This window comes from Eleginops maclovinus, chromosome 13 (genome assembly GCF_036324505.1).
Source record: "Eleginops maclovinus isolate JMC-PN-2008 ecotype Puerto Natales chromosome 13, JC_Emac_rtc_rv5, whole genome shotgun sequence".
NCBI lineage: Eukaryota > Metazoa > Chordata > Actinopteri > Perciformes > Eleginopidae > Eleginops > Eleginops maclovinus.
Window position 1 is genome coordinate 3,159,169 of NC_086361.1, and position 25,854 is coordinate 3,185,022.

The following is a 25,854-nucleotide window of genomic DNA, read 5'->3' on the forward strand; positions in this document are numbered from 1 at the left end:
ATACATATATATATATATACATAAACGCAAGGACGCTTCTTCCGTTTTCCGGAACGATGAGGCGGAACCTTACATTTGTAGTTTTTTTTACGTTACTATAAATTCGCTTCAATGGCGGAGGTGGCTGCAGCTGGTGGAGCTGGTCCCGATGTAAACACAACTGGGAACCCGACAGAAATGGCCATGGCGTATTTACAAGACGAGGTGACATTTTAATAACTTATATTTGAATCTCAGTAGTTGTGAAATTTTTTGTGTATGCTCTCTCATGACTGTCTCCTGTTAGCATTCATACCAAGAGTCAGCCACAATCAATGAACTGTAACGTTGCATCTTACTAGATGGACAGTTAAATAGCTTTGACCGTAAATAGGCACATTCCAAATTGAGTATTTTGACGAAGGGTATGTATTTTTGCTTGAAGTTTAAGCTTATGTAGCTGCTAGCATCCTGTCAAAACAGTTGAAAGCTCAATGATTTCCTGAATGCTTCCCGTGGCAACAAAATATGACGTCAATGGTGATGCAATTTTTGGCAGATAAGTCGATTGACAGAAAGTTCTTTCACCAATTGTATTAATTAATCAAATTGCTCACCAACCTTAAGGGAATGCAATTAGCACATGCCATTTAAAAGCAAAATTCTCTATTTATAATCGATACATCTGTCGATCATGAAAACATCCTGTAATTGCAATTAAAGGGAAATAACATAAATGACATGTACGCGATATTTGATTATGCTGATTTTACTATACCATAAGCAGATCTGAACAAACCTTTAACAATATTATACGTCGAAATAGTTGTAAACCCTTCTAATAAATATTTAAAAATCAATTTGGTTGAGTTGAACTTTAAAGAAAAGATGTGTTGTCTTTTAGAAACATGTTTTGTTTTATTTTTTGAAATGTACTTTACAACCCCTTATAAATATATAGATAAAATTAGTAAATGGTTTCTCTTTTTTTTTAAGTTGTTTTTTTGGGGGGCTTTTTGCCTTTAATCGGATAGGACAGTGGAGAGTGACAGGAAAGTGGGAGAGAGAATTGGGTTGGGATCCGGAAAGGACCACGGGTCAGGAACGGTGTACGGTGCAGGTGCCCCAGCCAGTTGCGCCACGGCCGGGGCCAGTAAATGGTTCCTGTAGCAGTCAAAGGACATAAGTAATAAGATGTCTGTCTACCTGCCAGCCTGTCTATTGGCCAAAATAAACAGTTTTATATTAAACCCTTGTTATGTATTTTCTTTTTCGTTTCAAACAATGGGTTTTGGATCTGGAATCATTCCAGAGTTTTTTCACCACATTAAATAAGTATTTGTTTTTATTTAGAAGACTGATGGAGACATCCCGGACCTCAACCTGGGAGAACTAGACCTCACCACTGATGAGTTCATCCTGGATGAAGTGGACAGTAAGGCAACATCTAGCATTTATATGTCTCATAAGGAGATTGGATACAAAGGAGATCAGCACAGATTAATTTAGCTTTTCTCCTTGGCCTGACATGTTACATTTTTTACATTTTTACTATCTGCATCAACTACTTGTTTTCCTCAATTTGACAGTTAGATCCTATTAAACCTTTTGTATTAATGAAACTACAGATTTAAGTTCATAGCTCATAATCTTTTCCCAATGAAGGTTCACCCAGAGTAATGAAGAAGCCTGGTAGAGACAATCTGTGTTCCAGAGTTTCTGTTGGAAGTTTAACTTGTCATGAAGGCTCTTCGTGTCGTTCTCTTGCAGTTCATATCCAGGCCAATCTGGAGGATGACCTTGTGAAGGAAGCGCTCAAAACGGTGAGAACATTTTGGCGCTAATGTTGAAACATGGAGGTGGAAGAGAGCAATGAAAGTATTTATCCAAACAAGTATTCTCTGTTGTAAAAAGATATGCTAAGCACCTAATGTTGTTGTTATTGTCATCTGTCATTGTTATCTCAATGTATTAACTTAGAATATATAAGGGGAGTTTTGTGTGATTCAATAAGAGATAATGAAACCAAATACAAGTCTATTAAATTGGGTCAAAACTGCATTTATATTAACCAGTATAAAGCATATTTTCCTCAGCTTTCTTCAGTACACTGTGTTTTATAAATGTGTTCTTTCCTCCTGTCTGTACTCAGGGTGTTGACCTCCGTCAGTACTCCAAACAGGTGGAGTCAGAGCTGCAGAGGATCGAACAAGCCTCCATTAAAGACTGTATCCTTTCAATGTCACGGTTTATAGTTTTTCACCTGCTTCCTCCAGTCCTAGGCACAAACTTTAATAAATGTTTTTATTACTTATTCAATTCTGCGCTATGGATCCATCTCAAATACATTTTGATACAGCTTTGTTTGGGAAGAACACATTTATATTACAGTTTAAAAACAGATCAGTCCATTGTGTTTGGGTATTTTCTATATGTGTGTTTTCAAATGCAACAGTCTGAAATACAGAAGGAATAGAAAAAAACCACTGCATCTTAAAACCAAGGATTTAAGCAGGTGCCAAATGGTATTTTTAACCTGCATATTCAACAAAGAAAAAAATGCTTATATGTGTCTGCTGACAAACAATATTAATGTTAAAAAATAATGCATATTGATATGAGTTTTTTCCAAAATCATCTTGGTTCCTCTCATTGAAGTCTTCAAATAGAAAAATGTATGACATGATGTAAAAATAATATTTATTGTATGGATTTAGTTTTGTTGTTTTTGTGGGGAGATTGTTCTTTTCCTGACTGTTGATCTGTCAGACATCAAGGAGAGTCAGAACATCGCTCTGCTGCACAACCAGATCACCGCCTGTGACTCCATACTGGAGGTAGGAGATCCCACAATGCACTGCATGTGGAGTCAGAAGAAGATACTGTAAAACGAATACAGGGTATAATATCTTATGAAGCTCAGTTCTCTGAAAAATCCCCAGAGAATTCATTCAGTCGATATGATCATCTGCAACCCAACTCCTAATTGTATCTTCCCCTTAAAACGCAGGATTTTTCTTTTAAATTCAAATATAACTTCAATCGTACAGGGGGAGATTTTTTTAAACTCAACCCTTTCTTTTCCGTCGGTTGTTCCGTCCTGTCAGCGTATGGAGGGCATGCTGAGCGGCTTCCAGAGTGACCTGTCCTCCATCAGCAGTGAGATCCAGACCCTGCAGCAGCAGTCGGTCAGCATGAACGTGCGGCTGAAGAACCGGCAGGCGGTGCGCAGCCACCTCAGCCAGCTGGTGGACGAGCTGGTGGTGCCCGGAGCCATGATCTCGTGAGTGGGGAGAGAGCTGGAGCTCCAGACAGCTGTTATAGGGATAGTTTATTGAGGCTGTATGAGATACTAGTCCATAGTCACTGACCAGCTCCAGTTAGGAGTGCCAACAGAAGCACTAACAGTATGAATAGCTATGTACTGCTGTGGACATAGCCCCGAATAAATGAGGTGGAGGCAGAGCGCTGAAGCAAATTTCGTAGTGCTTAAACGGTGGTACTGCCCATGCACTCTGCCTGTTGGAATAGCACAGTTTCAACCCTTTTAATAGCTTATTAATACTAATAAAACCACTGTATATATTGTAATATTCATGTTATATTTGTTGCACAATGTTAACATTTTTTACTTTAACTTTGTATTTTTATATTCAAATGTTATTCTATTGAATATTTGTATTATATTTAATTTATTTATTCATTCCTTTATTTAATAGGGACAGTGCACATAAATCAACATTTCTGTATATGTGCAGAGTTATTTTTCATCTGTAGTCTCTGGACAGATTTTTGTCACCGTAAGGTTGCGCACTTACTTTAACATTTTATTCATAAATGGATCAACAGATTTGAAACCCTGGGAACAACACGGTTTTCTGATTATATAAATGTAACGAAATGTACACTTGCTTTACATGTCAGTACCTGCCATCTACTGTAGATAAAACGCTATGGTTAAGAACCTCATGCAACCCTTTATCAAACAACAGTAACGTGTCAGTGAGAGGAGTGTTGGTCTGATATTATCCCGTGTCCCCGCAGCACCATCCTGGACAGTCCTGTGACGGAGCAGGAGTTTCTGGAGCAGCTGCACGAGCTCAACAACAAGATCAACTTCGCCAAAGAGCTGAGCTTCAGAGAGACGCTGGCCTGCTCAGACATCCAGGACATCGTGGACCGCCTCAAACTCAAGGTGAGACGGAAAGGGGATGGTCTAAGAAACTCCACACTGGTGGGTATGTTGGTCCTTTATGTTGAAAATGTATTCATGCAGAATATCTACGAATGCAAGTATGGGTTAATAAAGATCTTTTTGAACATTAAAGCATGGAAACTTGTCACAGGAGAGACATTACAGACTGATATGGACCTGAAAATGAGCATAATAAGATCCCTTTAAGAGAGAGTTGTCTGGACAGCAGGAAACACAAATTAAAATGTAAACAATGCACTTTAACTGTCAAAAAGGTTCAGCAGCAAAGTAATGATCTCCATATGTGACTGATATGTACCAAGTTTTACCAAGACTATGTTAACTCCTGACAAATGAAATTAGCAACTGCCAATTACATGATATGTTCACATATTTCTACTGTATGGTACCATTTACCATTCAGTTAACAATTCAAGTTTATTCTACATGGATTCCAGAAGTGGCATTTTTTTTGTTAGAGATTCAGAGGTTTATTGTCATAACATACAGACGTGGACGGAATTGTTGGTACCCTTCCATTAAAGAAAGAAAAACCCAAAATGGTCACTGAAATAACTTGAAACTCACAAAAGTAATAATAAATAAAAATGTATTGAAAAATAACGAATGAAAATCAGACATTGCTTTTGAATTGTGGTTCAACAGAATCATTTAAAAAAACAAAATAATGAAACTGGCCTGGACAAAAATGATGGTACCCCTAGAAAAGACTTGAAATAATTTGATCACAGGGCCATGTTAAACTAAGGTGTCTTCAGACTTGTAATCAGTCAGTCTGCCTATTTAAAGGGTGAAAAGTATTCACTGGGCTGTTTAGTATCATGGTGTGTACCTCACTGAACATGGAGCACAGAAAGCTAAGGAGAGAGTTGTCTCAGGATATTAGAAAAGAAAATGATAGATAAGCATGTTCAAGGCAAAGGCTATAAGACCATTTCCAAGCAGCTTGATGCTCCTGTGACTACAGTTGCACATATTATTCAGAAGTGTAAGGTCCATGGGACTGTAGCCAACCTCCCTGGACGTGGCCGCAAGAGGAAAATTGATGACAAATTGAAGAGACTGATAATACGAACGGTAACCAAAGAACCCCGAACAACTTCCAAAGAGATTAGAGGTGAACTCCAAGGTCAAGGTACGTCAGTGTTAGATCGCACCATCCGCCGCTGTTTGAGCCAAAGTGGACTTAATGGAAGACGAACGAGGAGGACAACACTTTGAAAGCAAATCATAAAAAAGCAAGACTGGAAGTTGCCACAATGCTTGTTGACAAGCCACAAAGCTTCTGGGAGAACTGGAACTTTTTGGCAAGTCACATCAGCTCTATGTTTACAGACGCAGAAATGAAGCCCACAAAGAAAAGAACACTATACCTACTGTGAAACACGGAGGAGGCTCGGTTATGTTCTGGGGCTGCTTTGCTGCATCTGGCACAGGGTGTGTTGAATCTGTGCAAGGTAACATGAAATCTCAAGACTTTCAAGGCATTCTGGAGTGAGATGTGCTGCCCAGTGTCAGAAAGCTTGGTCTTAGTCACAGGTCATGGGTCCTCCCACAGGATAATGACCCAAAACACACAGCTAAAAACACCCAAGAATGGCTCAGATCAAAACACTGGACTATTCTGAAGTGGCCTTCTATGAGCCCTGATCCAAACCCTATTGAACATCTGTGGAAGGAGCTGAAACATGCAGTCTGGAGAAGGCACCCTTCAAACCTGAGATGGCTGGCGCAGTTTGTTAACGAGGAGTGGGTCAAAATACCTGTCGACAGGTGCAGAAGTCTCATTGAGAGTTACAAAAGTCACTTGATTGCAGCGATGACTCAAAAGGTTGTGCAACAAAATATTAACTTAAGGGTAACATCATTTTTGTCCAGGCCAGTTTCATTATTTTGTTTTTTTAAGTGATTCTGTTGAACCACAATTCAAAAGCTATGTCTGATTTTCATTCAGTATTTTTCAATACATTTTTATTTATTATTACTTTTGTCAGTTTCAAGTTATTTCAGTGACCATTGTGGGCTTTTCTTATTTTAACGGAAGGGTACCAACAATTTTGTCCACATCTGTACTTTATTTCAAACCATTCCTGGAAGAGTTTCAGAAGAAGTGCTGAATTAATGAAACCTGTTAATAAGCCAATAAACAGCTAAATGCTTTTCAAACCTGTGACTGGCACGTATGCCAACCCCCTGAACTCATGCCATAAGCCAAAGTGATCAACAACAACAACAACAAAACGATTCACAATTTGCTATAACCCACAATGAGTACATCAGTTGTCTTGTCTGTTTTGTATAACAAACAGCCACAAAATATTCAATTTACTGCAGTGCAACACAAAGAAAGCAGATAATTCTCACATTTAAGAACTCAAACTATCCCTTTGTTGGTATATAGGCTTGATAAAAACCCTAAGTTGATGAATAAAATATTGGCAGATGAATTTTCATTGAATTTTACAAATATTCTGCACAGCACAAACATTCCGTAAACTGATTTGAAGTGAATTTCTCTTTTCTTGAAAAGACTTGGAGAAACAAGTATAAGAATATTACAAAATGCTAGCTTCAAATGATCTCTTCCTCCACTTCTCTTTTAATACACAACCAACCCTATGCGCTCAACGGAGCAAATCACTTTAACTCCAAAAGGAGAAGGGGGATAAATATTGGGAGTAATGGGATTGTTAAAATAGTCCTGGATCATAACAATGTCTTGGTTTTTCTCTGCCTTCGTTTATATGCTTTGTGAACTCTACCTGGGCTTTTATTTGAGGTTTTTTTACACTTTTTGAAAAGTATGACAAACCTAATCCTATTAAATGACTTCCTTGCGGACCTGATTCAATCTTCCTCCCTCTCTTCAGGCGGTTTCAAAGATCCGGGAGTTCATCCTGCAGAAGATTTACTCCTTCAGGAAGCCAATGACCAACTACCAGATCCCACAGAACACTCTGCTGAAGTACAGGTGAGATCAGGACTTCCTGAAACTAGTTAAGCAGTGGCGGTGCCAGACCAATTTTACTTGGGGGGGCAGCAGTTATCTTATGAGAGGGGCACCACAAACACATTAAAAAAAGACAGTAGAAAGTAATTGCGTGAAATAAACATATAAAACAGTAATTGGTATTTGTTTCTGTAACTTAAGTTATGGTTCTTTGTTTCAGTAGTTATTTTTTTCATTTACAATCCTTATTTTATTCACTAATTACAATTTGAGTTACATTACATAGTTCTGCCTATCATGCCACTGCTATAGCCAATACAGTAGTATTTTTAAATATTCTTAGGGAGTCGGGCCACAGGGGCGTCCCAGGTCAGTGTTACGGGGGCACTGGCCCCTGTTGCCCCCCCCCCCACAACCGCCCCTGTAGCTACAAAATAAAGTCCAGGATAATAACACAAAATTAGCATTAAAACATTCCGTTTCTCATTTTATGAAGCACTTGTCATTTAGTTGTAAGATGCTATACAGATCAAATATATTATTATAATTTACTTTCACTTGTAAAATAATCACTGTAAATATTTAAGTTACTGTTAAGTCAGAAAACCAAGAAAGAAAAAGGCCTTCCAGGATATAAATATAAATATATGGAGTGAATATTTCAACTCTCTGACTCTGCTTTGTTTTTTCCCTGTAGATTTTTTTATCAGTTCCTCCTGGCCAATGAGAGAACGGTTGCTAAGGAAATCCGAGATGAGTACGTTGACACCATGAGTAAGATCTACTACAGCTACTTCAAGTCGTACAGCGGCCGGCTGCTGAAAGTGCAGGTCAGTGGCTCCCCACAGAAAACACACAGTATGTACCAAACAGATATAATCTACCGTATTTTCCGGACTATTAAGCGCACCTGAATATAGGCCGCACCCACTGAATTTAAAAAAATATGTATTTTGTACATAAATAAGCCGCACATGTCTATAAGCCGCAGGTGCCTACCGGTACATTGAAACAAATGAACTTTACACAGGCTTTAACGAAACACGGCTTGTAACAAAAATAAAGAAATAGCAGTAAACAGTAGCCTACCAAGAAAGTCATTGGTCACTATCTTCCTCCTCCTGTGCACTGAAACCACTGAAGTCATCTCCTCCGGTGTCGGAGTTGAATAGCCTCAGAATTGCTTCATCCGATGTTGGATCGTCTTCATTGTCGCTCTTGTCACTTTCATCCGGAGGCAAATTCCCCGCTGAGCTCATGCTGCCCTCTTCAACACGCAGCAGTCCAGCCTTTCGAAACCAGTTGATGATAGTGGATTTTTTGATAATGCTCCACGCTGTCAGGACCCACTGGCAGACTTGACCATAAGTTACTCTTCGCATGCGGCCCGTTTTAGTGAAGGATTTCTCCCCACTTGTCATCCAAGCCTCCCACTGAACACGGAGCGCCACCTTAAATGCACGATTTATACTGATGTCGAGTGGCTGCAAATACTTTGTTGTGCCCAAGGAATCACAGCTGGAATTGAGTTTGTCCTCTTGATGGCTTCTTTCACAGAATCTGTTATGTGGGCCCTCATGCTGTCCAACACGAGCAAAGCCTTGTTCTTGTGAAAGAATCCTCCCGGTCGCTTGCCGTAACACTCCGTATGCCATTCATGCATTAGGCCTTCCGTCATCCATCCTTTTTTCTTGTTGACTTTCACAACAATTCCTCTCGAGAATTTTTCTTTTGGCATCGCCATGCATTCTATGTGCTGAGGACCCCTAGATTTCCTACAAACGTTGGGGTACTGAACAATTCCAGGTTCACAATAGGACTCTATGAGCTGACAAACAGAATAAATAAGTTGTTATATCTGAAGAATATGATTTGTAGATCAGGATATCTCTGCAGCTCACCAATACCGCTGTATATTTCTCTAGTCCATATTGCAATTTCCATAACATTTTGATTCTTTTTGGACCAATAATAAAGAAGCAGTTGGCTTTTGTCAATTGAAATGAGGACGAGATGTGGGTTGTCTGACAGGGATGTTGTGTGAGCAGTGGCAGTAGGAGCTCTGCATTTCTACTGTTGTTGCTCTCTCAGTTTCCATGGTAAATAATGTGTCTCTGTCCTGTGTGCAGTATGAGGAGGTTGCAGACAAAGATGACCTGATGGGAGTAGAAGACACAGCCAAGAAAGGTATGTTTTACACTGTTTGTGTGTGAGATGGTTAGGGACTCAGCCTTATTGTCCATATTCCATTCAGTTTATATAAGTATTACGGTGTATAAACTTCAGCAGTGTGTGAAGAGCTTTCTAATGAGGCGTTGAGCATTGAACAAAAACAACAACTTGGCTCCTCTCCAAGACACATAACAGACCTGGCAGAGAATGAAAATATATGGCCAAATCTCTCACAGCCTTATAAAACCAGGTGTGTCTCACATACCATTTAACAAAAGAAGGCACAGATCAGCCTTCTGCTCTTTAGTGGAGCGTGTGGCCCGCCAACGTCCCACTGACACCATTTTCTTTTATTTATTTTATATACAAATATATTTGACTTTTGAATATATATTCATGCTTAACTTTTAATTCGCTAAACATTTTTTTCAGATTTTCAGCATTTCATTGTTATTTTCAAACACAATATAATACTATATATTTAGTGGATTGTCCTTTTTTGTATACGTTTTTTATTATTTACCATTGTGGAATCAAAAAGCATTTAAAACAAACGTCTCTATTACTTACACAAAATAAATAAAAACAAATCAATAAATAAATCAGTTCGTCCCGCCGTGTGTTAAATTCACTCCATTTAAAAATTAAAATGAACTGACATTTGGATTAAAGAGGCAAGTAATTACATGAATAGATTGGAAACATATGCCCTTTCTCATTCCTAAGTCTTCCCCTCCTCAACTCCTCACCTCAGCTCCTCGCCTTGCGTCTTAGTCCCACACACAGGAGATGCGAACGGAGGAGTGGAGGAGAAACCAAGGACAGAGGAGTGGAAGCAACAGGCGTTTAGAGAAATGAGAAATCCTCTCAGAGTCATTCTGAAGCGACGTCCATCAATGATGACAGGAGGCACAGCAGCACTGTGTTCATGACCATTTATAGATTTACTTTGAATTCATTCACAATGTGGTATGAGAGACAATAACAGGCTACAGATGCAGACAGCCGCCGGGATGATTTGACTGAGGGGGGAAAGTTAAAACTTAAAGATACATTTATGAAGACATATCTGATCACAAAATTGAACTTTCCATTTCCACTGGGTGACTCATTTCAATTGGTGTTGATAAAAGGCTATCAGAGAAAGTCACTCCAAAAATAACATGACATCCTAACGTACAGTTTCAAAATAAAAGACCTTCGAAATCCCTTATATGAGCTAACGTCCCTCTGTTTTTAGATAAGAATAAATACAAATCTGTCCATAATCTTAGAGTCGTTTCACTTCAGGCTGGTAGCACCCCAACTAGCCACTCAGCGAATGTCAGGACATTCTGACGTACAGTTTCAAAATAACAGCCTTTGAATGTCATATATGAGCTCTCTGTTTGCTGTTCTTACTGTAAACATTGCGTCAGGATTAAAGCAGCTGTAATAAAAACATAAGTAGCCTAATATCCAGGGGGGATGAGAGTAACAAACGGTGAAGGGCAGAAAGCTTGATGCGCATTTGATCCTCTGAAATAACTTGTAATAACAACGGAACCGTTTGCAGAGGTGTCATTGGTTCAGATCAGTCCAGCGTTCGTCACGCCTCTTTTAAACATCACTGTTCCCAGAAATACAATCCCCGGAGGATACATCAGTGTGTCCTCGGTTATAGCTCCTCCAGAGAGCCTGCTCAATGCTCCATCCTCGATGTGCATTTAGAAAAATTAGATGTCCTTGAAATTGATTTGTGGGTCACTACCGGAGGGCCGAGGAGGCAAAAATTGAGAAATGAGAAAGGGCTAAAGTTTGTTGCGGTGGTAAGAGAAGAGAAGACAGACTGTTGTGGTGTTTGATCATCTCCAGTGGTTCTGTTGGTGTTGAGTGTGTGAGACGGATGCTCCTTAACTTCCTGCTGCAGGTTTCTTCTCCAAGCCGTCTCTGAAGAGCAGGAACACCATCTTCACCGTGGGCCAGCGGGGGGCCATCCTGAGTCCTGCCGAGCTGGAGGGGCCCATCCTGGTTCCACACACAGCTCAGAGAGGAGACAGCAGGGTGAGACGTCACACGCAATGTGACACTTTAAATACACTGCCTGGCCAAAAAAAGGTCACGCACTCTAATATTCGTTGGACCGCCTTTAGCTTTGATTACGGCACGCATTCGCTGTGGCATCGATTTCCACAAGCTTCTGCAACGTCACAACATTTATTTCTGTCTTGCATTCATTTTTCACCAAGATCTTGTATTGATGACGGGAGATTCGGACCACTACGCAAAGTCTTCTCCGGCACATCCCAAAGATTCTCAATCAGGTTCAGGTCTTGACTCTGTTGGAATAACCTGGTCCTTCAGTATATTCAGGTAGTCAGCTGACCTCATTCTTTGGGCACATTGCTGAACCTAGAGTCAGACCAGCTGCAGCAACCCCAGATCATAGCACTGCCCCCACAGGCTTGTACAGTAGGCACTAGGCGTGATGGGTGCATCACTTCAGCCGCCTCTCTTCTTACCCTGATGCGCCCATCACTCTGGAACAGGGTGAATCTGGACTCATCAGACCACACCTTCTTCCATTGCTCCAGAGTCCAATCTTTATGCTCCCTAGCAAATTTAAGCCGTTTTTTCTGATTAGCCTCACTGACAAGGGGTTTTCTTACGGCTACACAGCTGTTTAGTCCCAATCCCTTGAGTTCCCTTCGCATTGTGCGTGTGGAAAGGCTCTTACTTTCACTATTAAACATAGCCGTGACTTCTACTGTTTTTGTCCCATTTGATTTCACCAAACGTTTAAGTGATCGACGATCACGATCATTCAAGATTTTTTTCCGACCACATTCCTTCCTGTAAGGTGATGTTTCCCCACTGTCCTTCCAGCTTTTAATAATGCGTTGGACAGTTCTTAACCCGGTTTTAGTAGTTTCAGCAATCTCCTTAGATGTTTTCTCTGCTTGATGCATGCCAATAATTTGACCCTTCTGAAACAGATTAACATCTTTTCCACGACCACAGGATATGTCTTTCAACATGACAGCTACTCACTGCATCAGTTAGGGTTCAATAATTTGTTGCCAGCTGAAACATAATCACCCATGCAGTAATTATCCAGTGGGAGGCTCTTACCTATTTGCTTAGTTAAATCCAGGTGGTGACCGTTTTTTTGGCCGGGCAATGCAATTTAAACACAAGTTATTAATCTTTTCGATTGATGGAGAAGGTATGGGTCTTTAGCAAGTTTATATATTTTGCAGGGATATATAGAAACAGTGTTAATGTTGGCAGATTGGATAAGGGTTTATCATTAGATGAAAATACTTCCTTTAAGTCATTTTAGTCAAATAAATCTCCTAAATTTGAATACTTTTTCAGTGTTGGTCGTAGTCCCGTACGGTGGCTGACACGCTCAACATTCCAAAACGTATCCATTAAGAGAAACACACAACTGTTACTGTCCCTGGAAACTTAAAGCGATATCTTGATTCCTTATGATATTATTGCAGACCTGCTGTAAGCTAGCTAGCTAACGTAGCTAACCTGGTAGTTTTGAAATATACTGAAAAAACACTTACAGTTAGGAAACATACTAACTCTGCCAACAGAGACAGTTTATAAAGACAACTCTATAATCCTAAACTCCACCAAGCGCTCCGGGCCCAGCTGTGTGCGTCCCTTTTTAGTGTCCCCGTTTCTTGGGTTTTGACCTTCTTCCAGCGTTTTGTATTTGCAGCGTTTCGTTTATGCAATGCTTTTCATAGGGCTGCAACAAATGTCAAAACCAATTAAATTGATTGGATTAGTTAAGGGGAAACTTTATTTATTCCAAATTGAAAAATAGTTTTGTTACGGCAGCATATTAGCAAAGCATGGCACAGGAGGAATAATAAAATAAGCATAAACAGATAACACAAAATGCAATATACAGAATAAGTTAGCATTCAGTGTAGACAAACGTATGACACAAACATAAAACATATAGAAATGTAACACTATGAACATACATTATTCATCTTGCAGTTTTTTTATGAATGTACAGTAAATGCATGAGGTAGAGTTTGAGAACAAAATGCACACATTGTTACGGGTTATTGAAATGTGAAAAAAAATTGTGAAATCTCTTTAAAAAACAACTATACAGGAGGGAGTTCTCTATAGTTTTTATTGTTATTATTCAGATTATATTGAGCATTTCAGTCCATCTAGTTTTGCCTAGCACACGCCAACTTGTAGATGAAGAATGTGTTGAGGAAACACAGATGTGAGACTTCACCTATCACCATGTACTGAGGTCAACACTGACATCCTGTGGCAGATTCTTTTTGTATAACAAATGAAAAAATGTGTAATTATAATATCAAAAATAGTCTTATTGTCCTTTTTTTTCTGCTTACAAACCTATCATAGCTACTGATTGACAGGAAACCAAAGTTGTTTCAAGCATTAGTCAGTTATATGTTGATAAATCCCACAGGAATGCCAGTTTTACATATTATTTTATGTAGAGTTACATTTTTAAACAGGGATTTTTTTTTCAAGAAGTAAAACTACTGGTAAGTGGACCATTATAATTTCTAGATTTTTTGTATTTCATTGTATTTGCAGTCAGTTGAGCGTACTTCAACTTTGTAGGGTTTTTGTGCAAGTCAGGAATTAATCACCATGTGTCCTAGGTCTAGCTTTTCGTGTTAACATTAATATTATCAGGTGCAATAGGTGTAAAAAATATAAAAACATATTCATCTTTCACTCAGTCATGCCATCATTGCCTGTGCAAGCTCAGAATGCTGAAATAACCCCCAATGTACTGAATGTAATTCATTTAAAATTGAGTCATGATCAAAATCAAACGGTGAGATAACACCAGATTGTGTAGATGATGTAAACACTTGTCCTCCCGCAGTATCCCTATGAGACGCTGTTCCGCAGCCAGCACTACGCTCTACTGGACAACGGCTGCAGGGAGTTCCTCTTCCTCTCCGACTTCTTCATGGTGACAGGAAACTCCGCCCTCGACCTGTTCAACAGCATCATGGGAAAAACTCTCAGCATGTTCCTGGTACGACCAACACACCTTCTCTGTTGTGCTCAGTTCCCTTCCTAAATCCTTTGACTCTACTTTAGAGATCACATGATATTGTGTGATTCAATGTGTGTGTGTGTGTCTGTGTGTCTGTGTCTGTGTCTGTGTGTGTCTGTATGTGTCTGTGTCTGTGTGTGTGCTCCCTACCTGCAGAAGAGCATGTCCACTTATGTGTCCGACTGCTACGACAGCATCGCCGTCTTCCTCTGCATCCACATCATCCTCCGCTTCAGAGCCATCACCGCCAAGAGGACCATCCCCGCTCTCGACAAGTCAGTGTCATCCTTTAGTCCTTTCAGAAGAATCTATACATGCCTGAGAACATTTCACCCAGCAGGGGGGAGATACAGCTTTGAAAAGTCACTTAATTGTGTCTGCAAATAATATACTACTGATGCAGTGATGACGTATTTTTTAAAGGATGACCTGAAATTTAGCATCACAATGGCTCCCTCAACAAAAAGTATGGGTTTTTTCAATTGGATTTGAAGAAAATAAGACCTGTGGCAAACACACCTTTAATAAACTTACACGTTGTTCAGCAGGAGTAATGATTTTTGAACATTCGGCCACAAACAAACCACATGACAGTCACTTGACTTCACCAGCGCTAAGCTAAAGCTAACGTTCGGTATGATGACGTTCAGTAGTTTCATTTAGACATTTGTAGCAACCGCTGTTTTCAGACACAGAAGCGAAACACACAAACCAAACAATAAACACATTCAAAAAAACGTTGACTTCCAGATTGGGGAGACATACTGTAAGTGGCCTAACTCATTTCTGTGACTCATTCCTGCATCACTCTATTAGAACCTTTAAGATCGGAGTACTTCTACCTCTAACAAATTCATCCCAAAAATATATAATTCACTCTACCAATGTGATACTTTACTGGATAATAGATCCCCAAAGTTGAGCTCTATCTTGCTTATCTGCTTACCGTCTTATATCCTGGTGTGGTGTGTGTGTGTGTGTGTGTGTCTGTGTCTGTGTCTGTGTCTGTGTCTGTGTCTGTGTCTGTGTGTGTGTGTGTGTGTGTGTGTGTCAGGTACTGGGAGGCGGTGTTGGAGCTGCTGTGGCCAAGGTTTGAACTGATCCTGGAGATGAACATCCATAGCATCAGAAACACAGACCCTCAGAAACTGGGAGTGCTGGACACTCGACCACACTACGTAGGTCTACACACACACACACACACACACACACACTGCATTTCACCACATTCAACAGTGTGTTTGAGCGTTTGTTTGTTGATTTCAGATCACACGTCGTTACGCAGAGTTCTCGTCGGCCATCGTCAGCATCAACCAGACGTTTCCCAATGAGAGAACACACACTCTGCTGGGACAGCTGCAGGTATACACACACACACACACACACACACACACTCACACACACACACACACACACACACACACACACACACACACACACACACACACACACAAATCACCTTTGAAATCTCATATGTGAGCGGACAAAAAAGTCAAATTATGAAATGGCTTTCATAATAATTAAAGTTACTAGGGCAGAAAAAGATATGCAAAATGAACTGATTGTGTTCCTCAAGGGACAATTCACTCTAAAATAAAATAAAAACAAGCTTCCTCTTACTGGTAGGGCTGGGTCTGTGGTTTCTCCTTTTCAGAAGATACTGGCTGTAGAGATCTTCCTTTTCTTAAATGGAATTATTTGATAAGTGCTTGTTTTCCAGGTGGAGGTGGAAAACTTTGTGCTGAAGATGGCAGCAGAGTTTCCCTCCAGAAGAGACCAGCTTATCTTCCTCATCAACAACTACGACATGATGCTCAGCGTCCTCATGGTGAGCTTCTCACGCTGCTCCTCGTCCTGGCTTTATTCCTATTCACTTTTTGATTTCCTGTTATCAAAGGGGTCCTCATTCCTGCTCCTTGTCGCCTTAGATGATGGACATTCAAATCTTTGGGTCAATCCTTGTGTTGTTTTTCTTGTGTGTGTCCAGGAGAGGGCAGCAGATGACAGTAAGGAGGTGGAAGGTTTCCAGCAGCTGCTCCTGGCCAGGACACAGGTAAACACCACATAGGTTTTGTTTTATTCTATATCTAATCAGGTGCATACCTGCAAACTAGTCACCTTTCGGCGAAATTCGCCGTTTTCAACTCAAAATATGTCATTGACGTGAATCGTGTAGATCCGAAGAGTTTTTTTTTTAGGGGGGTTATACCATAGACTGTATAACCAACTGTATAATGAGCAAGAAACAAGTTTGCTATCTTCACAATAAATAAAATCTTTGTTCAAATGACTCGCGTTCCACGACCACCGACCAATCATAAGCACGATAAACCACAGCGCGCGCGCTTTTCTACCCATCGGTCCCTCTTGGAGTGGAGTGCTCAGTCGTCAGCGAGTGGTTCTTCTGACAATTTTCAGGATACCGTTACAGATACAAGTTTTGAGGTAAATCTAGTAGCAGCTAATCTGGCAAAAACATTGTATGCTGTATCATTTTAACGTTGCTTAAGTAAAATTATTTGAGCCAAATAAAGTGTATTAACATGCTTCAGCTTATCAGCTTGTTAGGTTGCTAGCTAACCTCAGTGAATTGTGTTAAAGTTAGCCTAGCTAGACCAGTTCTACGTCACCTCGTTCAATGCGAAAAGAATACGTTTGTGAAGGCTGATCTCCACAGCATCCGTCCTGTTACCTGATATTACTGGCGGCTGTCATTGTGGTCAGATATGAGAGGGATGAAAACGAACACGTAATGAACAAATACACATCTGTGTGTGGTTTAGTGAGTAGCTAGTAGTGGTGCAACGGATCATCATTGGTTTCGCATTCATCAACTTTTTAGTTGCTACGAAAAATTTGGAGTTACGAACACAATCTACAAAATCTACAAACGCTGGCGACCGTGTGTACAGTTTGTTTAAAGTGTTCGTAAGCACATGTAACGCTTCACTGTTGGAAATGACAGTATTCATATTGCTGTGTTATGTACACAAGACGCAGATGCCTTTGAAACACGCGATCTAAAAACGAAAACACATTTTATATGTAGTAACAATTGTTGGCAATTGGCAGGTTTAAGATCCAGATTAGGTTCATGGTTGTGAATTATCTATGTAAATCAACTCTATAGATTACACGTTCATTCTACATGTTGAATGATGATAGCGTAATACAAATATAGGCTATACATACAATGACAAAACTGCCGTGGGCTTTATGTTATCCGTATCCTTTGTTAAAATTAATGTTCAATAGCTCTATGCCAATGGGAACAACAGAACGTGCGCATTACATATGGACCAATGCGACACGTTCATTACGGCCGTGGACCGATAAACACTCAGTAACGTACGCACACCAACCGGCATTTGCGTGTTTAACACTGGCGTTACCGCTTTTACACGATAGTGTGGCCCGAAAGAGGCACATTGCCAAGCAGCGAAAGCGGGCCCTTGAAAGGCTTGTCCAGGCCAAAAGGATGAAAAAATGAAAATGATATTATGTTGATATGTTGCCAAATTTGGTCAATGGGATTTACTGTTGACCTGTCCTGAATGCTTTTCACATTCAAAATGTTTTTAACTGACCAGTTTACGGGTCAATAAATGTGCCATTGTTACCATAAGAAAATGTTGTCTTCTCCCTTTATTTTCTTATGGGAGTACACCAGAATGCTTAATTTGCATGTTAAAATAGCAACATTTGGCTGGGGGGGATGCCCCCAGACCCCCCTACAACAGTTTAGTTTGTCACCTTTTTCAGCCCTTCTGAGTTTGCAGGTATGCAGGTGTGTCCCATAGAGATCAAATATCTCTTTCAGAGTGAGAAATCTGAAGCCCTTCCTTCTTTTTCTGTCCTGTTTGGGCTCAGGGCTACGAGTGTGACTACAACCGGTTTTTAAAACAAAGTGTTAACTATGTTAAGCTATATACTCAAGGCATATATGGAAATGTACAAAAAGTACATGCTACCAGTGTCCTTTAATGAGAAGAAAATACCACTTGATTGGGAGGGAAATGTCTTCATTTGATTTGATTTTTTAATTTAGTTTTATTTTATTATTACTGGAAGAATAGTAATAAATGATAGCAGCATTTGTGACTGTAATCTCAGAGTATCTCTTTAATATTAAACAGTTTGAGTTTTTTAGCAGTTTTGTTAACCTACATTGACTCAATTCTATTATATATTTATTTCATAAATATATAAATAATTTATATATAATTTATACATTAAAACATTTAAATAATTCATTCCTAACGTTTAAAAAGCTGTGAAATAATGCAGATTAACTGTAAAATATTTCTCCTGACTCATGTGTTTATCCTCCTTCCCCCTCCAGGAGTTTATCGAGGAGATTCTGTCCCCACCCTTCGGAGGGATGATCGCCTTTGTGAAGGAGGCCGAGGCTCTGATGGAAAAAGGGCAGCTGGACCGACTAAAGAACGATGAAGGTGAGAAGACTCCATTTCATTCAACCTGATCTTTCTCTTTAAATAAAGAGGCCCTATTCTGCTTTTTTGTAGTGTTCTATAAGTTTGAGTGCATGTAAATGGTCTGCGAAGGCTAAAATCGTGTTCACTGGGTTCTGGTTTCAGACAGAGGGTGAAAAGATGTGCTGCAGCACAGGCAGTATGAGAAAAATAAAGACCTTTATGAACATTAAAGCATGGAGACATGTCCCAGGAGAGACACTACATACTGATATGAACCTGAAAATGACATAGTAAAGCCCCTTTAAAAAATAAAATAAAAAAAATGTTCATGAATTGATGTTAAAAAACTGTAGTTTACTTTAGTATGTTTAAAGAAATAAGGAATACAATATATCTAGAACAAGCCAAAGCAGAAGAGCAAACCAGATCCACCACTTCAAATAGTTCCTTTTTCTAGGAAAGCTGAACGCAGGTTGAGAAAAACAAAATCTCCAGATTCACTTTGAAATCTATAAAGAAAGACTTGGCTTTTATAATTTGGAATTAAAAAAGGCACGACAGTCTTTCTTCTCTGACATCATTCCCAAAAATAAACAATTCACGTGCTTGTTTGCTACCGTTGAGAGACTAACAAACCCCCCAGTGTCAGTAGCCTCTGAATTTCAATCCACGAATTTGCCTCCTTCTTCACTGACAAAATTCAGAAAATCAGACAGGCAGTCGGTGTTTCTGTATCAGGTACAGCAAATGTGTTGTCCTTGTGTCCACTTAAAATCAATTCAAACACCATGACACAATTCCATCAGATTAAAGATAAAGACCTAGAGGACATTATTCAACATCTGAAGTCCTCCTCCTGCTGCCTTGATATTATACCTACAAGCATTTTCAAAAATGTTTTTCATAGCATGACCTCAGAGCTACTTCATATAGTAAACAGGTCTCTTCACTCAGGTGTATTTCCACAGGCCCTAAAAACTGCAGTCATTAAACCGCTCTTAAAAAAGAATAATCTGGACGCTTCAGTAATGAATAATTACAGGCCCATATCAAACTCCTATTTTGAGGTAAAATCATTGAAAAAGTCGTTTTTAAACAACTGAGTAAATTCTTGGATGCAAATAACTGTTTCGATGTGTTCCAGTCAGGCTTTCGACCGCACCACAGCACTGAGACTGCTCTTGTTAAGGTCTTCAATGACATCCACTTAAACACAGACAGTGGCAGAGTCTCAGTGTTAGTATTATTAGATCTCAGCGCTGCATTTCACACTGTTGACCACAACATATTACTAGAGCAACTAGAAAACTGGTTGGGACCTTCGGCAACAGTTCTAAATTGGTTTGAATCTTACTTAAAGGACAGGAAACACTTTGTCTCTATAGGCAGCTACACATCAGAGCTGACAAATATGACATGTGGGGTTCCTCAAGGATCCATCTTGGGGCCTCTTCTCTTTAACATCTAAATGCTACCACTGGCTCTGATAATGAAAAGCAACAAAACAAGTTACCATAGCTATGCAGATGATACACACATTTACATTACCATTTCACCAGGAGACTCTGCTCCAATTCAAACACTGAGTAAGTGCATTGAACACATCAGTGACTGGATGAGTCAGAACTTTCTCCAATTAAACAAAGACAAAACCGAGGTAATTGTTTTTGGAACAAAGGAGAAACGACAAAAAGTCAGTGCTGAGCTTCAGTCAGCAATGTTCAAAACAACAGCTAATGCCAGAAGCCTAGGTGTGGTCATGGACTCTGACCTGAATTTCAACAGTCACATTAAAACAATCACTAAGTCCGCCTACTATCACCTGAAGAACATATCTAGGATTAAAGGACTAATGTCACAGCAGGATCTAGAAAAACCTGTCCATGCTTTTATCTTCAGTAGACTGGACTACTGTAACGGTGTCTTCACAGGTCTCACTAAGACGTCCATTAGAAAGCTGCAGCTGATTCAGAACGCTGCGGCTCGAGTCCTCACTAACACTAACAGAGTGGATCACATCACTCCAGTTCTGAAGTCTTTACACTGAGAGAGTGGATCACATCACTCCAGTTCTGAAGTCTTTACACTAACAGAGTGGATCACATCACTGCAGTTCTGAAGTCTTTACACTAACAGAGTGGATCACATCACTGCAGTTCTGAAGTCTTTACACTGAGAGAGTGGATCACATCACTCCAGTTCTGAGGTCTTTACACTGAGAGAGTGGATCACATCACTCCAGTTCTGAGGTCTTTACACTGAGAGAGTGGATCACATCACTCCAGTTCTGAGGTCTTTACACTGAGAGAGTGGATCACATCACTCCAGTTCTGAAGTCTTTACACTAACAGAGTGGATCACATCACTGCAGTTCTGAAGTCTTTACACTGAGAGAGTGGATCACATCACTCCAGTTCTGAAGTCTTTACACTGAGAGAGTGGATCACATCACTCCAGTTCTGAAGTCTTTACACTGAGAGAGTGGATCACATCAGTCCAGTTCTGAGGTCTTTACACTGAGAGAGTGGATCACATCACTCCAGTTCTGAAGTCTTTACACTGAGAGAGTGGATCACATCACTCCAGTTCTGAAGTCTTTACACTGAGAGAGTGGATCACATCAGTCCAGTTCTGAGGTCTTTACACTGAGAGAGTGGATCACATCACTCCAGTTCTGAAGTCTTTACACTGAGAGAGTGGATCACATCAGTCCAGTTCTGAAGTCTTTACACTGAGAGAGTGGATCACATCAGTCCAGTTCTGAAGTCTTTACACTCAGAGAGTGGATCACATCACTCCAGTTCTGAAGTCTTTACATTGAGAGAGTGGATCACATCACTCCAGTTCTGAAGTCTTTACATTGAGAGAGTGGATCACATCACTCCAGTTCTGAAGTCTTTACACTGAGAGAGTGGATCACATCACTCCAGTTCTGAAGTCTTTACACTGAGAGAGAGGATCACATCAGTCCAGTTCTGAGGTCTTTACACTGAGAGAGTGGATCACATCAGTCCAGTTCTGAAGTGTTTACACTGAGAGAGTGGATCACATCAGTCCAGTTCTGAGGTCTTTACACTGAGAGAGTGGATCACATCACTCCAGTTCTGAGGTCTTTACACTGGCTTCCTGTCTGTCAGAGAATTGATATCAAAGTTATGCTGCTGGTTTATAAAGCATTGAATGGTTTAGGCCCAACATACATTTGTGATCTCCTGCTACATTATGAACCATCCAGAACTCTCAGGTCTTCTGGAACGGGTCAACTTTCTGTCCCCAGACTTAGAACTAAACAAGGAGAAGCAGCGTTCAGTTATTATGCTCCAAATATCTGGAACAAACTCCCAGAACCCTGCAGGGCCGCTGCAACTCTTACTACTTTCAAATCCAGACTGAAAACATCTCTTTTTGTCGCTGCTTTTAATTGAACTGTTCTGATCTAACATTGCACTGTGACCTTTATTCTGCACTGTAACTTTTACTCATGTATTTTATACCTGTTGTGTTTATTTCAGTATCTTTGCTCTTAAAGGACTGTTTTTAAATGCCTTTTTATAATGTGTTTCTGCTGCACTATTTCTAAATGCTCTTTATGTCTTTCATGTTTGTAAAGCACTTTGAATCGCCTTGTGTTGAAAGGTGCTATATAAATAAACTTGCCTTGCCTTTAAATTGCAAACATAACTCACATGTCAGCTTGAGCAGCATTGTTTCACTTCATGCTTTAGTTTCTTTTTACTGAGTAATGAACGGCTTATTGAACAGCATCTACTCAGTTTTGTTTCCTCTTTTTCAGGCTCAAATATTCAGCTGCCCACATCCTTTTCTTCAGATATCTCGCTTCTTGCTGTTTCACACCGTGTTATGCCTGTGTCAACTAAGTAATGTGTGTTTGTTTGTGTGTGTGTGCACACTTGTTTCTGTGTGTGTGAAGCTCGTATCACTCAGCTGATTCGGGGGTTTTCCAGCTCATGGAAACAGTCTGTGGAGGCGATGAGTCAGGACGTGATGAGGTCATTCACCAACTTCAAGAATGGAACCAGTATCATACAGGTGAGATAACACCCAAGCTTGCTTTGCATGTTTTATTTGTATATCAAATGCTGCCTCCACAGTACTCAGACAGGAAACGTGCAGGGGGAAAACAAATGAAAAACAATTCCTGGGGTTTGGATTCACATGAGAGGATGTGACCACGTGAACATATTTTCAGAGGTTGAATTTATCCTTTTTAAAATTGCTGATTCACACAGGATTAAAATGACAAACCAGGTGTGCAAAGTAGAATAATTCCCTGGTAATACTAGTACTGGCATTAGTGAAAATCCAATAAATTATTTTAGATTAGAGTACCAAACCGTATCTGGAAGTAAAGGAAGAGAAAATCAGTCAACTGAATAAACTCAATCTGTTCATTTGAGGTTCCTTTAACACATTGGATAATCTCTCCTGAGGAAAACATGGCAATAATTCTTTTGTTTTTCACGTTGGCCCTGAGTTACATTTAGTCATCCTGACATCTGAAACTCATCATCACATTTCAGACTTCAGTTTCCAGGAAAACGAAAGCATGATGTCTGACGTGCTGCTGTGTCTTCACTGCATCATATCTCACAGTCACACATGTTCTCCTGATAAATATTGATGCTTTGTTTTAATTCTGTAAACTTTATAAACAGTAGATATGTGTTCTGTCCAAGTGTAAATAAAGGTTCAATTGATTGAAACTGATGATTATAATCAGTAGTGGTTAATGGAGCTGCATCGGTTATTTGACTAATCAATTAGTCTGTCATCAGAAATGATTTTTAATAAATCAGTTAATCATTTTAGTAATACTATTGTTATTAAATGCTGTTTATAGCCTTTCAAATATGGAGATGTTTTGCTTTCCTTTGTTTTATATCAGATTTAATCTGGCAGATAATTAGTTGCAGCCTGTCTGATGAATCTATAAAAAGCTATCTCAGTTAATGTTTCATTTGAAAATTGCCATCAAAAATATCAGTTCGATACACCACCCATTAACTCCACCCAACATGAGCGAAACTCATACCATAGCCACTGAATAATTTTTAATAAATGTATTTTATTATTTACAGTTATCAGATTAATCAAGAGTTAATATTTTGAAAAGTGTCTTTAACTGTATAGTATTGTTTTAATACAGTCAGGTGGCTTCCTCTTTTTTTAAAGTTAAAAGCATGATTTTCTCTTTCACTTCTTTTGTAAATGTTTAACCCCTGAGCACTACAGCCTAACATTCCCATAATACACTAGTTGTATCCAAGATGAATTTAAAGGAATTTCAAATAAAAAAGCTTCATTCACAGCTCATAAAGCTATAGGTGTCTAAACATCAAAGCACAGCATAATAAAGTTAACTGAGTTGTCTGATTATAATTCTCTTCGCTCACTTTCTCTGTGTGACTGCTCTGCATTTCTTCAAAATATATTTCGTATGATCATTCTCACAAAGGGAAGTAGGATAAAGGAAGAGGAGAGAGACTAAAAGAGAAGAGAGGAAGATGAAGTGAGTGGTATTAAAGTCATGACACCATGTGTGTTTGTTGCAGGGCGCTTTGACCCAGCTCATCCAGTACTACCACGGCTTCCACAAGGTCCTGAACCAGCCCACCTTCAGGAGCCTGGCCGTGCGCTCCGAGCTCATCAACCTGCACCACCTCATGGTGGAGGTGAAGAAGCACAAACCTAACTTCTAACAGGAAGCAGGGACCGGGAGGCATGGACACACACCTGGAGTCTCCTCCCCAGACATTCATTCTGTAAAGCATTAACAAAGGAGACTGCTGCATATTCCCTCCAGCTGATCATCAGTAAGTGTAGATATGGACCAAGTTATTGAATGTTTTCTATTTATTTCATTTCATGTCATCATCATCTCATCTACAGGGCTGAAATGTGGGGATAATTGATTACCCAAATAATAACAATCAAGCTGTGCATTTAGGTTTAATTAAACAATATTACTTATGATAGATGAACGCATGTTGAAGTCCATTCAGTTCTTCTGCTTATAGTATTCTGCTCAGATTCAACTCATGCCCAGTTGAAATAATTGAAAGGATATACTCTTTTATTTAACAAATGAATCATTGATGTGAACACATGACAGTTGTGGTTTTTTTAGAGCGCCAGTAATGGCTTGCACTGGTGTTGACATTGTGATGCCCATAATAGAAAGCGATGTATATTGTACAGCCGTAGAAAGGCAACTACATTCAATTATCAACCATAAATAGTGATCAAATGCAAGTAAATGCCATTTAAACAAATCAAAACTGTGCTTTAAAATGTGTTTTAAGCATAAATAACAAACCGAAAAATAAAAACAAAGGACCTTTTCTTGGCCCAAAAGTTTCATAATGTCATAATTTAACTGTATTTATTTTTTTAATCCAGAAGAAGCAATGATTAGCTATTAAGATTTGATTAATAACACAGCACTGGGGAGAGAAGCTGTCTGTCCACTTGTGATGCAGCTTCATTAAAAGGGTGAAACTGCTCAACAATGTGTTCACTTCCTTTCTGCGTCTCTCAGCGCCCAAGCACATTGGTGATTTAGTATATAGTTTAATTTAAAATATGCTCAGAAAAAGCTGGTCACTGTAGTTTTTATCAAACAAACAGAAGGAAATAATAGCTTGCCCGGGGACTATTTTCAACGGTGGATGAGTCCACACAAAGCATTTCAGAGTTGGTTTAGGTGACAAAACAATAGCAGAATTGGAATCAGAAAATCTTAGAATAAACGAAATAAATAAAAGCATTGATGAACGTTGCAAACAGAAGAATACAAAATAGTAGGTAGTACATTATTAATTCAGTTCATCAATCATACAGAACATCACCACAATGACTCCTTTACAAACATATTTCCTCATTCCAGTGAAAGATCTGGTGTGCCTTTTCTTATTTATTTAGCTGTGCAAAATGAATATTTTTGCACTTATTTGCGTATAAAATCATTCCAGTGGAAACACATATATGTTGACTTTAACAATAAATAATGGAAATAAGA

The 25,854-nt window shown here is 39.5% G+C and overlaps 1 protein-coding gene across 2 annotated transcripts; it reads left to right on the forward strand.

Moving 5' to 3' along the window:
• Positions 1 to 89: 89 nt before the first annotated feature.
• On the forward strand, positions 90 to 25,854 carry vps52 (VPS52 subunit of GARP complex). 2 transcript variants are annotated; one of them, XM_063898907.1, is made up of 20 exons: positions 90 to 204; positions 1,333 to 1,414; positions 1,750 to 1,802; positions 2,132 to 2,207; positions 2,749 to 2,816; positions 3,087 to 3,262; positions 4,024 to 4,174; positions 7,066 to 7,166; positions 7,843 to 7,975; positions 9,275 to 9,332; positions 11,227 to 11,360; positions 14,203 to 14,358; positions 14,536 to 14,654; positions 15,434 to 15,557; positions 15,646 to 15,741; positions 16,100 to 16,207; positions 16,367 to 16,432; positions 18,722 to 18,833; positions 22,747 to 22,865; positions 24,389 to 25,854. In XM_063898907.1, the coding sequence occupies exons 1-20, from the start codon at positions 112 to 114 to the stop codon at positions 24,533 to 24,535; spliced, it is 2,172 nt and encodes a 723-aa protein (XP_063754977.1). In that variant the 5' UTR covers positions 90 to 111; the 3' UTR covers positions 24,536 to 25,854. The 2 variants fall into 2 exon arrangements, with proteins under 2 accessions (XP_063754977.1, XP_063754978.1); XM_063898908.1 differs by having other exon boundaries at positions 110 to 204; positions 1,336 to 1,414.

Coding starts and splice junctions, on each gene's coding strand:
- vps52 (XM_063898907.1), top strand. CDS start 112: ATGGCGGAGGTGGCTGCAGCTGGTGGAGCTGGTCCCGATGTAAACACA. Junction 7,976..9,274: donor GCCGGCTGCTGAAAGTGCAG/GTCAGTGGCTCC, acceptor TCCTGTGTGCAG/TATGAGGAGGTTGCAGACAA. Junction 16,433..18,721: donor TGCTCCTGGCCAGGACACAG/GTAAACACCACA, acceptor TTCCCCCTCCAG/GAGTTTATCGAGGAGATTCT.